Source organism: Piliocolobus tephrosceles, chromosome 3 (genome assembly GCF_002776525.5).
Source record: "Piliocolobus tephrosceles isolate RC106 chromosome 3, ASM277652v3, whole genome shotgun sequence".
Lineage (NCBI taxonomy): Eukaryota > Metazoa > Chordata > Mammalia > Primates > Cercopithecidae > Piliocolobus > Piliocolobus tephrosceles.
Window position 1 is genome coordinate 182,008,755 of NC_045436.1, and position 12,975 is coordinate 182,021,729.

At 47.3% G+C, this 12,975-nt stretch overlaps 1 protein-coding gene across 2 annotated transcripts in view; it reads right to left on the minus strand.

The window, feature by feature from the left end:
• Window positions 1-12,975, minus strand: part of FAM193A (family with sequence similarity 193 member A) — a 133,048-nt gene that overhangs the window by 36,834 nt on the left and 83,239 nt on the right. For both annotated transcript variants that reach the window (XM_023206801.2, XM_023206802.1), the window contains exons 13-15: window positions 5,781-5,979; window positions 4,537-4,809; window positions 736-1,039 (exon numbers count right to left, since the gene is read on the minus strand). In XM_023206801.2, coding sequence (XP_023062569.1) covers window positions 736-1,039; window positions 4,537-4,809; window positions 5,781-5,979 — 776 coding nt within the window. The remainder of the gene's footprint in view (window positions 1-735; window positions 1,040-4,536; window positions 4,810-5,780; window positions 5,980-12,975) is intronic.

Here is a 12,975-nt window from a genome sequence, read left to right on the forward strand (position 1 = left end):
GGTATAGCTTCAAACGGGCAAGTTCAAAGGTAACAGAAATTGTCTTAAAAGGAAAGTCTGGCTGGGTGCAGTGGCTCACGTCTGTACTCCCAGCACTCTGGGAGGCCGAGGAAGGTGGATCCCCTGGGGTCAGGAGTTCGAGATCAGCCTGGCCAACATGGTGAAACCCGACTCTACTAAAAATACAAAAATTAGCCAGGCGTGGTGGTCTCACTACTTGAGAACAAGTCTCACTACTTGCTGAGGCAGGAGAATCACTTGAACCCAGGAGATGGAGGTTGCAGTGCGCTGAGATTGCACCACTGCACTTCAGCCTGGACAACAGAGCGAGACTCTGTCTCAAAACCAAAACAAAACAAAAACCTGTTGAGTGTTTGTTGTATTGTGTTTTTACTATACACATTTCATTCATTTTCTTCTGATTCCACCCTAGGTATAACAAATACAACTTATACAACAAATAACAATGTACGCCCCGATGCTGTCAGTGTTTAGGGGTAACTGGCCTACCTTTCTATGGCAGCCCACTGCCCCTGCTCTTCCGTCTGCAGAACTAGAGGCTGAGATGGGAGCCCCTCCACCCATGGCCTCTCCTGGGGACATCCTTGCGTTCCCTCAGCATTTCACTAGGCTTTTCAACTGCATGGTCCCGGGGAAGTTTCTGTAGCTGTGCTAGTGCAGTGTAACACCCATTTTCCAAAGTGCTCCCATGTCCCCAACCAGGACTTGGCTCACCTGCAGACACTTGGAGGGGCGCTAATGGAGCCATCTGTGGCCGGGGGCAGGGGTGCAGGACAGAAACTCTTGCGTGTGTCCACAAACCCGGGAGTTGTGGTTGCTGTTTTGGGGAATGATGGGGCTGCAAGATTTGCAAGGTGAGGTGTGGAAGCAGGTGAAAGCGCGGCAGGTGAGAGCGCGGCAGGTGAGAGTGCGGCAGGCGAGAGCGCTGGGAGGGGGGCCAAGCCCGTGGGGCTGTTCCTCGGGGCGGCTGGGGCCGAGTGTCTGTGGTCCTCCTTGCTGATGCCATGAAACACGTCACCTGCATTTAGAGAGGTGAGAGTCACTGCCAAGTTTTTGTTTCAAAAATGTTCAAACCTGCAGAAAATCTGAAAGAACACACAAAGAGTACCCATTCATCCTTCACCTTGCTTCATCATCATGACCTAATATTCTGTCCTGTTTATAAACTTTATTTCTTACATGCACAAATACTTTTCGGCTGAATGTCTGCAAATTGCACTCGCCTCTAAAACACTTCAGCATGAACTCCTCAGAACATCGACAGTTTGCTTTTTTAAAAAAATTTCTTGGCTGGGTGCGGTGGTTCATGCCTGTAATCCCAGCACTTTGGGAGGCTGAGGCCAGTGGATCACAAGGTCAGGAGATCGAGACCAGCCTGACTAACTTAGTGAAACCTTGTCTGTACTAGAAACAGAAAAAATTAGCCGGGCATGGTGGCATGTACCTGTAGTCCCAGCTATTTGGGAGGCTGAGGCAGGAGGATCACAGATCACACCACTGCACTCCAGCAGCCTGGGTGACAGAGCCAGACTCCATCTCAAAGGAAAAAAAAAAAAAATTACCTTTTTTTTTTTTTAAGAGACAGGGTCTCACTATGTTGTCCAGGCTGGTCTTGAACCCCTGGGCTCAAGCGATCCTCTCACCAGGGCCACCTAAAGTGCTGGGACTACAGGTGTGAGCCACTGTACTCAGCTTTTTACTTAAAAATTTCCTCCCGTCTCTCTCCTCTCTCTTTTCTTTCTTTCCCTCCCTCCCTCCCTCTCTCTCTCTTTTTTTGACATTTTGCTGAATAACCACAATACTATGATCACCTCAATGGCATTTAACACTGACAGGAAGGCCGGGTGCGGTGGCTCAAGCCTGTAATCCCAGCACTTTGGGAGGCCGAGACGGGTGGATCACGAGGTCAGGAGATTGAGACTATCCTAACATAGTGAAACCCCGTCTCTACTAAAAAATACAAAAAAACTAGCCGGGCGAGGTGGCAGGCGCCTGTAGTCCCAGCTACTTTGGAGGCTGAGGCAGGAGAATGGCGTGAACCCAGGAGGCGGAGCTTGCGGTGAGCCGAGATCCGGCCACTGCACTCCAGCCTGGGTGACAGAGCGAGACTCTGTCTCAAAAAAAAAAAAACACTGACAGGATACTCTCATCTAAGGTACAACCCATATTCAATTTTCCAATTTCCTTCACATGTCCATTATAGCTTTCCCACCAACCCAGCCTCTTCTAACCCTTTTCTCTTTTCACAAGACTAACTTTTTTTTTTGAGATGGAGTCTCGATTTGTCGCCCAGGCTGGAGTGCAGTGGCGCAATCTTGGTTCATTGCAAGCTCCACCTCCTAGGTTCACGCCATTCTCCTGCCTCAGCCTCCCACGGAGCTGGGACTACAGGAGCCCACCACCACGCCCGGCTAATTTTTTTGTATTTTTAGTAGAGCCTAGATTTCACTGTGTTAGCCAGATGGTCTCGATCTCCTAACCTCATGGTCCGCCTGCCTTGGCCCCCCACAAAAGTGCTGGGATTACAGGCATGAGCCACCGCACCTGGCCTAACATTTTTTTTTAACAGGCCACCTGTCTGCCCATTTGCATTTGTCTTATCTCGGAAGATTTAGATAAAACGTTCTGGGCACAAATCCTGCAAATATTATGTTGGATTCTTCTGAGTTTGTGGCAATGGGATGCAACCAGTGTCTCTCTGTTTCATGGTGATGTGCATGGCACTGTCTGCTAGGCTCCTCCAGAGTCTGGCACCCACCATTCCTTTGTAATCTGTCAGTCCCCAGTGATAGGGTTTGGTTGTGTCCCCACCCAAATTTCCTCTTGAATTGCACTTCCCATAATCCCCCCGTGTAGTGGAAGGGACCCAGTGGAAATAACTGAATCACGGTGGGGGCTTCCCCCATGCTGTTCTAGTGAGTGAGTTCTCACGAGATCTGACGGTTTTATAAGGGGCTTCCCCTTCGCTGGGTATTCATTCTCTCCCCCGTGAAGAGGTACCTTCCACCATGATTGTAAGTTTCCTGAGGCCTCCCCAGCCATGTGGAACTGTGAGTCAATTAAAATTCTTTCCTTTATAAATTACCCAGTCTTGGGTAGTTCTTCATAGCACCGTGAGAATGGATTAATACAGGCGCTCACCATTCCTGTGTAATCTGTCAGTTCCCTGTGGGTGCTGCTTTTGAACAGCAGAAATACTCCATTCCCCAAACTGATATCCCTCGTTAACCTCCATGAATGCTGCATACTTGCACCAGCTGTTGCCCCAGGGGCGCAGCATGCTGAAGTGCCACTCCTATCCTTCTTACACATTTGGAGGAGGTGTGCTTCTAGAAGAAGGAGCTTCCCGCCCTACTGCTCTGTTTGAGTACCCCAATCCCTTTGGATTCTAGATTTTATTTGTATGCTATAGTCAAACTTCCTTACTGTTTTTTAAATTTTTTTTTTTAGAGACAGGGTCTCATCACTATGTTGCCCAGGCTAGTCTCAAACTCCCAGGCTTAAGCAATCCTCCCCTTTTAGCCTCCCAAAATGCTGGGAGCTACTGCACTCAGCCTCTTCATTCCTTTTAATGCTCAATCTGTCCCAGCTTTGGCTAGTGAGGCCTCTTCAAGCCAGCTCACATCTGCTCAGCATTTTCCTAAAGCAGCTTCTGAGAAATCTTGCCACATGCTCAGAAAGCAATGACCTCCTTGCCTGGCCAACGTGGTGAAACCCCGTCTCTACCAAAAAATACAAAAATTAGCCGTGCATGGTGGTGGGTGCCTGTAGTCCCAGCTACTCAGGAGGCCAAGGTGGGAGAATCGCTTGAACACAAGAAGTGGAGGCTGTAGTGAGCTGAGATTGTGCCACTGCACTCCAGCCTGGGCGAACAAGAGTGAGACACTATTGTTTTATTTTTTTTTTTTTTGAGACGGAGTCTTGCTCTGTCGCCCAGGCTAGAGTGCAGTGGCACAATCTCGGCTCACTACAAGCTCCGTCTCCCGGGTTCACGCCATTCTCCTGCCTCAGCCTCCCAAGTAGCTGGGACTACAGGCACCCGCCACCATGCCCGGCTAATTTTTTTGTATTTTTAGTAGAGACGGGATTTCACCGTGTTCGCCAGGATGGTCTCGATCTCCTGCCCTCGTGATCCGCCCGCCTCGGCCTCCCAAAGTGCTGGGATTACAGGCATGAGCCACCGCATCCGGCCGAGACCCTATCTTGAAAAAGAAAAAGAAAAAGAGAAGAGAAAGCAAGCAATAACCTCTTCCTATCACAGAAGAACAACAGGAACAGAGACAAAAGCAAGACGGTGCAGTGAAGCCCCAGAGGAACCTAGCACAATAGCTACAATTCTAATCAAAGTCCCAGGGATCAGCTCTCGGGATCAGCTCTGTGTGTGTGAGCATTTTTGGTCAGTTAATTACACTTACGCCTCGGGCTGGGCCAAGTAAAAGGCAGTTACAAAGATGAGAAGTCAGTAAACCCAGCTTTGCTGCAGACCCCGAGGGCTAGTGAGCCTTCAAGCCTTACCTACTGAAGGAGGTCTCTTGGATGACACTCTGAACTGGCTGTTGCTGGACTGCACTGTGGTAGCTGTGCAGGACACGGAGGACGTGGCTGATGAGGTGGCCATGACAACTTTGTTTGCTTCCATAAAAGCATCTTGGAAATTGTATAAACACTTCTTTTTTGCAGCATTCTTTTTCTCTTTACTATCCGAGACTGCAGGTGTTTCATTGCTAGATGGAGGTGGAAGGGCTTCTGGTCTTGTTTCTGAGAGTGTTGGCCCTAATATTTCACTCCCTTCAAAGAAGAACAGGAAAATTATGGCTTCTGACAGCAATCATACTTAGCTAAACCCTAAAAGACATGCTGATGACTGCACATTTGACACTGGGGGTGCTACTGAAGTCAGGATCCCACTGGGATGACAGTAAGTCAACTAGTTTTTAATCTAAGAAAAAATTGTATTGAGCACCTACTATGTGCCAATTCCTGTGCTAGGTGCTTTCCAAAGTTACGTAAAGTCTTAAAACTACTTTCTGAGGTTGATACTATTACTCCCATCCTAAGAAGATGAAGAAACTGAGGCTCAGAGAGGCCAAGCAACTTGCCCAAGGTCACACAGCTAGAAATCCTTCCCAAGCAGAGATCAGGATGTCAAGTGTAGTCTGCTGTTCTGGCACACGCAGGGGCTGGGTGTGGGGCTGCCAGGAGCTCTGGCCACAGGAAGACAGAGATGAGGGGTAGGCACCAGCCCCTTTTCAGGTGCCCCTGACCCTGCGACTGAAGTAACAGCTGGGCCTCAGTGGCTGAGGCAGCTGGGGAGGAAGGAGCTAGTAAAAGGGGAGAGATGCCATGTGGGGCCAATGCAGTAACCAGAGGAAGGAGTGTGAGTCACAGATTTAAGTCGACTGTGGCACTTTCTTCCTGCCCCTGTGCACCGGGGGGGCTGAGGTCTGATTGTCACCACTGCTCGAGAATTGAAGGCCGGGCACCCAACCATGGTCACCAGACCCTCAGCAGTGCGGAGGCCACGCCCATGTGGCTCCCTGGTCTGACAGGCAGCCATGGAGTCAGAGTCTTGCTCTGCTCAGTCACGCAGTGGGACTGACTGGTGGCAGATGCGAGAGGATGGAGCAGGATTGGAGACCGAGGTGGTAGAGCAGCGGCTGGCTACAGCTGCGCCAGGGTTTCCACGGGAGACTACGGCAAAGATGTCAATCTACTCGGGTTATTTTAAAACTTTAAGAAAGTTTTAACAAATTCCTTACCAGAAATTGTATCTGGCAAGAAAGTGCCAGGATTCCAGTTCTTATCATTCATCACTTCTGATCCCCAAAGACTTATAAATTTAGAACTATTCCACTCTGGAGTATTCCCAAAACAGCTCGGATAAATATGGTCTTGAAGAGATGCATTGAATACCTGATGCTTATTTGTGTGATTCTGAACAGGTGCTGGCGGTAAAGCCTACAAAAAAAAATTTTCTAATCACATATCAAAATTAATATTCTGTTTCCCTAGGTAAGTAAACTACAGACAGACAATTCATTATGAGCCTCATGGGATGTGTTCGCCATGAGCTGAGGCCCACGGGGCGCACATCTCACAAAACGTGGACTTGATTTATGAGACTGTACACGGCAGGTCAAATTTCAACCAGACGTAGATATGAAAAGCAACCGATGCCTTGAGGAGTATATCTGAACAAACTTTAGACAACTCAGCATTCCTACTGGGTCACATGTGAGTGTGTCATGTGCGTTGTAAGATCTGTTTCTACGGCTTAATCTCAGCAAGCATTTTAATGATCATCACTGCAAGCATTTTAATGATCATCACTGATAAGTCAACTTTGGAATCACTGATGAAAATGGATAAAACCCTTACACACTGATCTCTTATACCCAGGCAAAGTACAGTGCAAATCTAATGAACTAGAGGAATTTGTATACAGTGCTCTGAAGACCAGGGCATTCTCAAAGGAGCTGCCTCACTGGCAAGCCCTGCCCTGGGCCCTGTGGGACAGACCACTGTTGAAGGCACCAAGGGAAGGTGATCAGGGTCTGGCCAGCTGGCTAGCCAACATCCATGCATTTATTGAGTGACTAGCCATCTGGCTGCTCCTGCACAGGCTGGGGCCCCCTTGGGTCCTCCCTCTGCCTCAGCCGCTATCCAGGCACCAGGCCCTGGCTGCTGACCTCCTTAGGAGATCCTAAGCACCACGTTCTCACAGTGGCGCAGCACAAGAGCCTACACATCTGCACCAGGAACTCTTCCCATTCCTTCTTCCCGTCACAGCCAGAGTGATCTTTGTTGAATGTAAATTCGAGCACGTCACTCCCCTGCTCAGGACGCAGCAATGGCTTCCCAAGGCTCTGGCCTGAAAAGATCCAAGGGAGCTGGGCCTACCTCCTCCAACCCTCCGGCTCACCAAGGCCCTGGACACATAGGCTTCCCCTTGGCCAGCACACGCCTATTCACCTTCTTGGCCCTAAGCTTTGCTTGTGCTGTGTCCATGCTCTAGAATGTGCGAGCCTCAGCTCGTTACCGCACTCACACTCATCCTGCAGGCCTTGGCCTAAAGATCACTTCCTCAGAGAAGATGGCACTGCCTTTGCTGTGACCACCCAGGACCCAACACCCAAAACTAAGGCGAGCCTTCCCACTGAACACACTAAAATCCGTCATTTTCCCTGTTAGCACTTACCACAGTTATAATTCAAGACCTACTTGTAGCCTATTGGTTTAATGTCCGCCTTTCCCCAGATTACATGAGCTCTAGGATGAGGTGGGACATCTGGATGCTGGCCCTTCTCCCCCAGTCCTTGCCAATGCTGGGCAGACATACGGATCTCCCTCAGCAGGACTTCTGTCTGCTGGAGTGGATGAATGTCCAGTTATGGGCAACCTGGTCATCACATCCTCTGGGATGCAGAAATGAGCACTGAATTCTGTAAACTCAAGTGGGAGGGTTCCCTGGAGGGTTCTGAAGAACGGGCAATGGTTCGGCAGAATCCTGCAGGCCTGGCTTGGCCAGAGGGAGGACACGAAGGGGTTAGGAGCAAAGGGATGGTGCATATACAGGTATGACAGTGCCATACCCTGACAGGCTCCAGGTTGAGTGGGGGCAGCAGCCAGGCCAAAGACAACTTTGTATCATTTTGTCCTCAAGGGGCTGGGGAGTCACAGAGGGATTTAAGCAGCAAAGTGAGATGATTTGGTCAGCTTAGTGGAAAGATCAATTTGTGGCAATACTGTGGATGAACCAAAAGGCGGAAGGAGGACAAGTGGTTAGTCAGGGGGTGAGAAAGGATGAAGCAATGGCAGTGAAAGTGGCAAGGAAAGGAGGAATTCTGGAGCTATCAAGATGAAAGCTGGGACTGCACATCTAGTCCAGGAGCTACCACTGCTGGCTCTACTATGAGGAGGCACGTTCAGGTGACAGATCTTAACTCTAGTCCCACGTCTTGGCCTTTGGGCTCTGCAGTCTGGCGAGCTCAGATGCCAGCTCTCCCTTTTACTAGCTGTGTGACCTCAGGCAAATCACTCAATCTTTTTGTGCTTTAGTTTTCTCATCTGTAATCTGGAGACACCTACCTCCAGGGTTATGGTAAGAATTGAGCACACTGTCTGGCCCACAGTAAGTATTCAGTGAGTGTGACGGTGCCCGGCTTTCATTTTCTAAGACAACAGTCTTAGAGACTTCTATATAGAGACTACTTATATAGACATAAAGTCCCTGGACACAAAACACCTGACCAACCAACCAAACCTTTCCACCTTGCCCTTCTCCCACAGTGCTTCGGAGCAGAGAGGAAGCACGCCCCTCTGGGCTGCTGGACAGCTCAGTGAGTCCACTGACCTGAAACAGGCCCAGGATGGCAAAGGGGGAGAGGAGGGTAGAGCAGACACTCAAGATTCAACAGCAGGAAGAAACAGGTCCAGACCGACCACCCAGGCTACAGGCAAGGGCCTGAAGTCATTGTTCTGGTATGGGAGCCCCACGGGACAAGAGCCAGGAAAATTTAAAAAAAAAAAACGCATTTCAATACCCATTTCTACAAAGCAGTGATAAGCTAAGAGCTGCTTTGCTGAGAAGTAATTGATGAAAAGTAACAAGTAGAAGACTTGGGTCTTGAGTACCTTCTAGTAAGGAGCAGAAACATCTGATAGATGCCAACCTGCTGGCTTTGAGCAGCAGTCCCGTCGTGCTGGCCCAACTGGTAAACCCTGACTAGAAGCACTCTCAGGGCTCTGAAGCTATGTAAGTACCTCCTGGACTCCTCAAGACACGACCGTGAGTTGTTTGTTTCAGGTGTGAAAAGCCTGGCTGACAGCCTTGGCTCCACCACCCATGTGTGTGCAGAGAGCTCTTGCTTACGCTTTAAAACCCTGTTTCAGCATCACTTCCTCTGCAAAACCACCTGTGGGCTCATTTAAAATGTTCTCTCTTCAGTGTTACTTTTCTGCCTAGCATCTGTGAGTTCCATTAGGTATGTACACAACATTTTCATATTTTGATCTTGTTTTTGTCTTCTCTTTAGACTGTGAACTCTTTGAAAAGAGCGGCCAGGACTAACCGATTTTTGTCTTCCTAGAATATAGCACAGGGCCTGGCACATATTGGGTGTTCAATAAGTGTCTGCTGAACAGTGTCTAGCTTAGAGGAATAAGGGAATGCATCTATACAACTGTAATATTGGAAACATATGGTAATGATTCTACGCATTCGATTTACACACTGTGCAGAACCCCACCTACTCAAAAACGGAGGCCCAGTAGTAGGGACAAAAGTAACAGGGATCAGTAGCAAAAAAAGTTGTATTTTCTTTAATGCTTTTGCAGAAGATGCCTACTGATCTCAATAGTTTATGGATTTCCTTCAGGAAAAAATAGGTGTCTGTCACCTAGACCATTTTTCGACCATGACTTTGTAAGTCCACCAATGAGCTAACTGTAAAGGAACTCTCAGAATGTGGACCATGCTATTGAATTTGAACACCGACTTCACTCATTATACAAACCCACAAAGCTTCAACTAGCAGTTGTTTTACATTTTTATCCACTTTGAGATAAAATAAGTAATCCATAGGAAAGGAAAACTGTTGCTTTAAATGAAAGCTCTGACACAAATGCAAACACAACAAACTGCTTTCCACTGGGCACGCACTGAGTCTATCCGGGAGCTGGGTGACTCGCTTGTCCTCTACCACCCACACTCACTCGGACATGGAACATGGGTGCAAGACACGAGCAGCAAGAGCCGCAGACTGAGTCACGAGGCCCACACGTGAGAGGTTCCCAACACTAAGCATCCGAGCAAAAATGAGTTCCAGTTGTACCTCAGGTAACGAAAAGGTTAAGATGACGAACTCTCTGCTTAACTAAGGTTTCTTGGTATTTCTTCCAGAGATGGTAAAGAGGCGAAGGACTACCTTTGCTTTGGCTGTGCCAGTTCTCAGGCTGGAAGAGCTGAATCTCAGCTCTAAAAGAACATGCAAGTCAAAGATCACAATGTGATCCCCAAATTGCAACCTATTTACGACCCTATTATCCACACAGCTTTCCATCCCCAATCTAAATCTGAACTTGTACTTTAAACTGTACGTAACTGAATCGTGTTTTAATTGTATTAAATGCTTTTCCAGTGGTTTTACTCAAGTCTCAAAGTAACCTAGAGAGGGAGTGTAAAGACACACCCTGGCCCTCGAAGCTAACAAGGGACCTAAGGCTACTTGGCACCTGGTCCTCCCCTTGCACCACGTCACCAGGCTCCACTTGATACACCGAACTCCGGAGGGCCAGAACCCTGTGGCCACTGCAAATGCTCCACCGCAAAGTTCTCAGTGGAGACTTTGAGACATCCCTGTCCTCACTTCTAGGCCCTTTCTTAGTACATCAACTGTTTCACAGTACATCCTCCGTGTTGGATGAAAAAGACCCAGGATTCAAAGTCACATGCCTTGGGTTCCGGTATAGATTCAGGCCCTGTAGTTGTGACTTCCTACTCCTAGGCCACGTGGACAGCAGGTGGGAGGAGCAGCGAGGTGCAGCCACACCTGCTCAGCTTTGCTCTTCGCTTGAAGAAGGCCGTTCTTCCCCCCTGGTCTGGGCCTTGTCGGGTAAGAGGGGCTACTTAGCTCTAGATCTGAGAGAAATGACACTGAACACTTTGGTAACCAACTGCTATCAACAAAGGCAAAGGACGAAAAGAAGTATTAGGAGGTGATGAGAGAAGCGAAGTGGAGGTGAGGGGAAGGAATGGCCGCACACCACTGCCACAGTGATGTGTGGGGGCCGCAGTGTGGAGACCCTTGAGAGGAGCCCAGGTCTCAGGCAGCTCTCGCACCAGCAGATGCCAACCCTCATAGGGAAGCACACTATGGAGGCCTCTGGGTTCTCACAGAGTAAGCTGAGCAAAACATAACCTCCTAATAGAATCCATCCGCACAAGGAAATAATATACCACAGGTGACGTCAGCAGAAAACGAACCCGGATGCTCAAGGTTTCATTCAAACACAAAGTAACTATGTGTGAAATGCTTAAAGAAAGAAAGAAAAACAAGGAACAAGAGAATATAAAAAGCTACTAGATATCTTTGAAAAAAAAAGTAAATTAAATATATTTAAATATATAAATATAGTCGGAATTAGAACTTAAGTGGCAGGCTAGGCACCACTACAGAATCACTTAACTGGAGGACTGATTCCAAAAAAGTTCTCAGAACACTGAACTGAGAGACAAGGAGATAATAAACCTGCAAGAGAGTGTTAGGGATGCAGAACAGAAGAAGGTCTAACACCAATCTCACCAGAGGCTGAGAAAGACAACTGAATGGTTGCAGGAACATGGAGATAACATGGATGGCAATTATCAAACAGGAAATTGAAAAGTAGGCTAAAGGCTCTAATGGAAAAAGTAGACAGCATGCAAGAACAAGGGGGCCATGTGAGCAGACAGATAGAAAGAAATGCTGGCAATAAAAACAATGTAAGAGAAACGAAGACTATCAGTGATGGGCTCATCAGGAGACGACACGGTCAAGGAAAGAGTCGGAGCTGCAAGATATGTCAGCAGAAACTTCCCATACTGCAAGGCAAAGAGAAACAAGAATTAAAAACAAAACTAGAAACAATCCCCCCAATAGAACAAAACATCCAAAACCTGTGGGGCTATAACACCTGGTAAGTGGAATGCTGGAAGGAGAGACTAGAGAAACAGTTGAAGTAGTAATAGCTGAAAAGTCTCCAAAATTAACAACTGACAGCACAGATCCAAGGAATTCAGAGAACATCAAGTAGAATAAATACCCCCAAAGCTACATGAAGGCATATTCTATTCAACCTGCAGAATACCAAAGAAAAAGAAAATCTTGGCCAGGTGCCGTGGCTCACGCCTGTAATCCCAGCACTATGGGAGGCCAAGGTGGGCAGATCACCTGCGGTCAGGAGTTCAAGACCAGCCTGGCCAACATGGTGAAACCTCGTCTCTACTAAAATACAAAAATTAGCCGGGCATGATGGTGGGTGCCTGTAATCCCAACTACTCTGGATGCTGAGATGGGAGAATCGCTTGATCCTGGGAGACAGTGGTCGCAGTGAGCCGAGATCGTGCCACTGCACTCCAGCCTGGGTGGCTGAGTGAGACTCCATCTCAAAAAAACAAAAAACAACAAAAAAAAGAAAATCTTGAAAGCAGCTGGGTGGGGGCGAGTGGACGTACAGAAGAAAAGGGAAAAGAATTCCAGAGGACACCTTGTCAGAAACCAGAAACCATGCCAGCAAGGACAGAGGGAAGTTAAACAGATCTAAAGTGTTCAAAGAAAAAACTACCAACCTAGAATTATGTGTCCAGCGCAATTATCCTTCAAAAGTGAAGGAGAAATAAAGACTTCCTCAGACAAACAAAAACTGAGGGAGCTCATCACCAGCAGACCTGTCCTGCAAGAAATGTCAAAAGATTTCCTTCAGACAGAAGGTCAGAAATCTACATAAAGAAAGGAAGAATACTAGAGAAGGAATAAAGACAAAATAAAGTATCTTCTTCTTCCTATTAATCTAAAAGATAACTGTTGAAAGTAATCATCAACACTGTACCGGCTGATTAACATGTGGATAAATGAAAATAATGACAGCAATGTCACAGGGAATAGGGAGGGGTCGGGAGTAATCTGTTAAATGTTACCTGTTTTACATTAGTTAGTTGAAAAGGGACTTAGATTAGCTCAAAATGTATATTGTAAACACTAGGGCAACTGCAGAAATTTTAAAAAATATAAATCAAATTGATATAATGAGAGGAGATAAAAATCATAAAATGCTTAATTAAAAGTAGAGAAGGCAGAAAAGACTCACAATGAATAGGAAACAATTACAAACATGGCTGATATTAATCTAAATACATTAAAAAATCACTTTAAATGTGAAGAGTCAAATACACCAATGAAAAGACAAAGATTATCA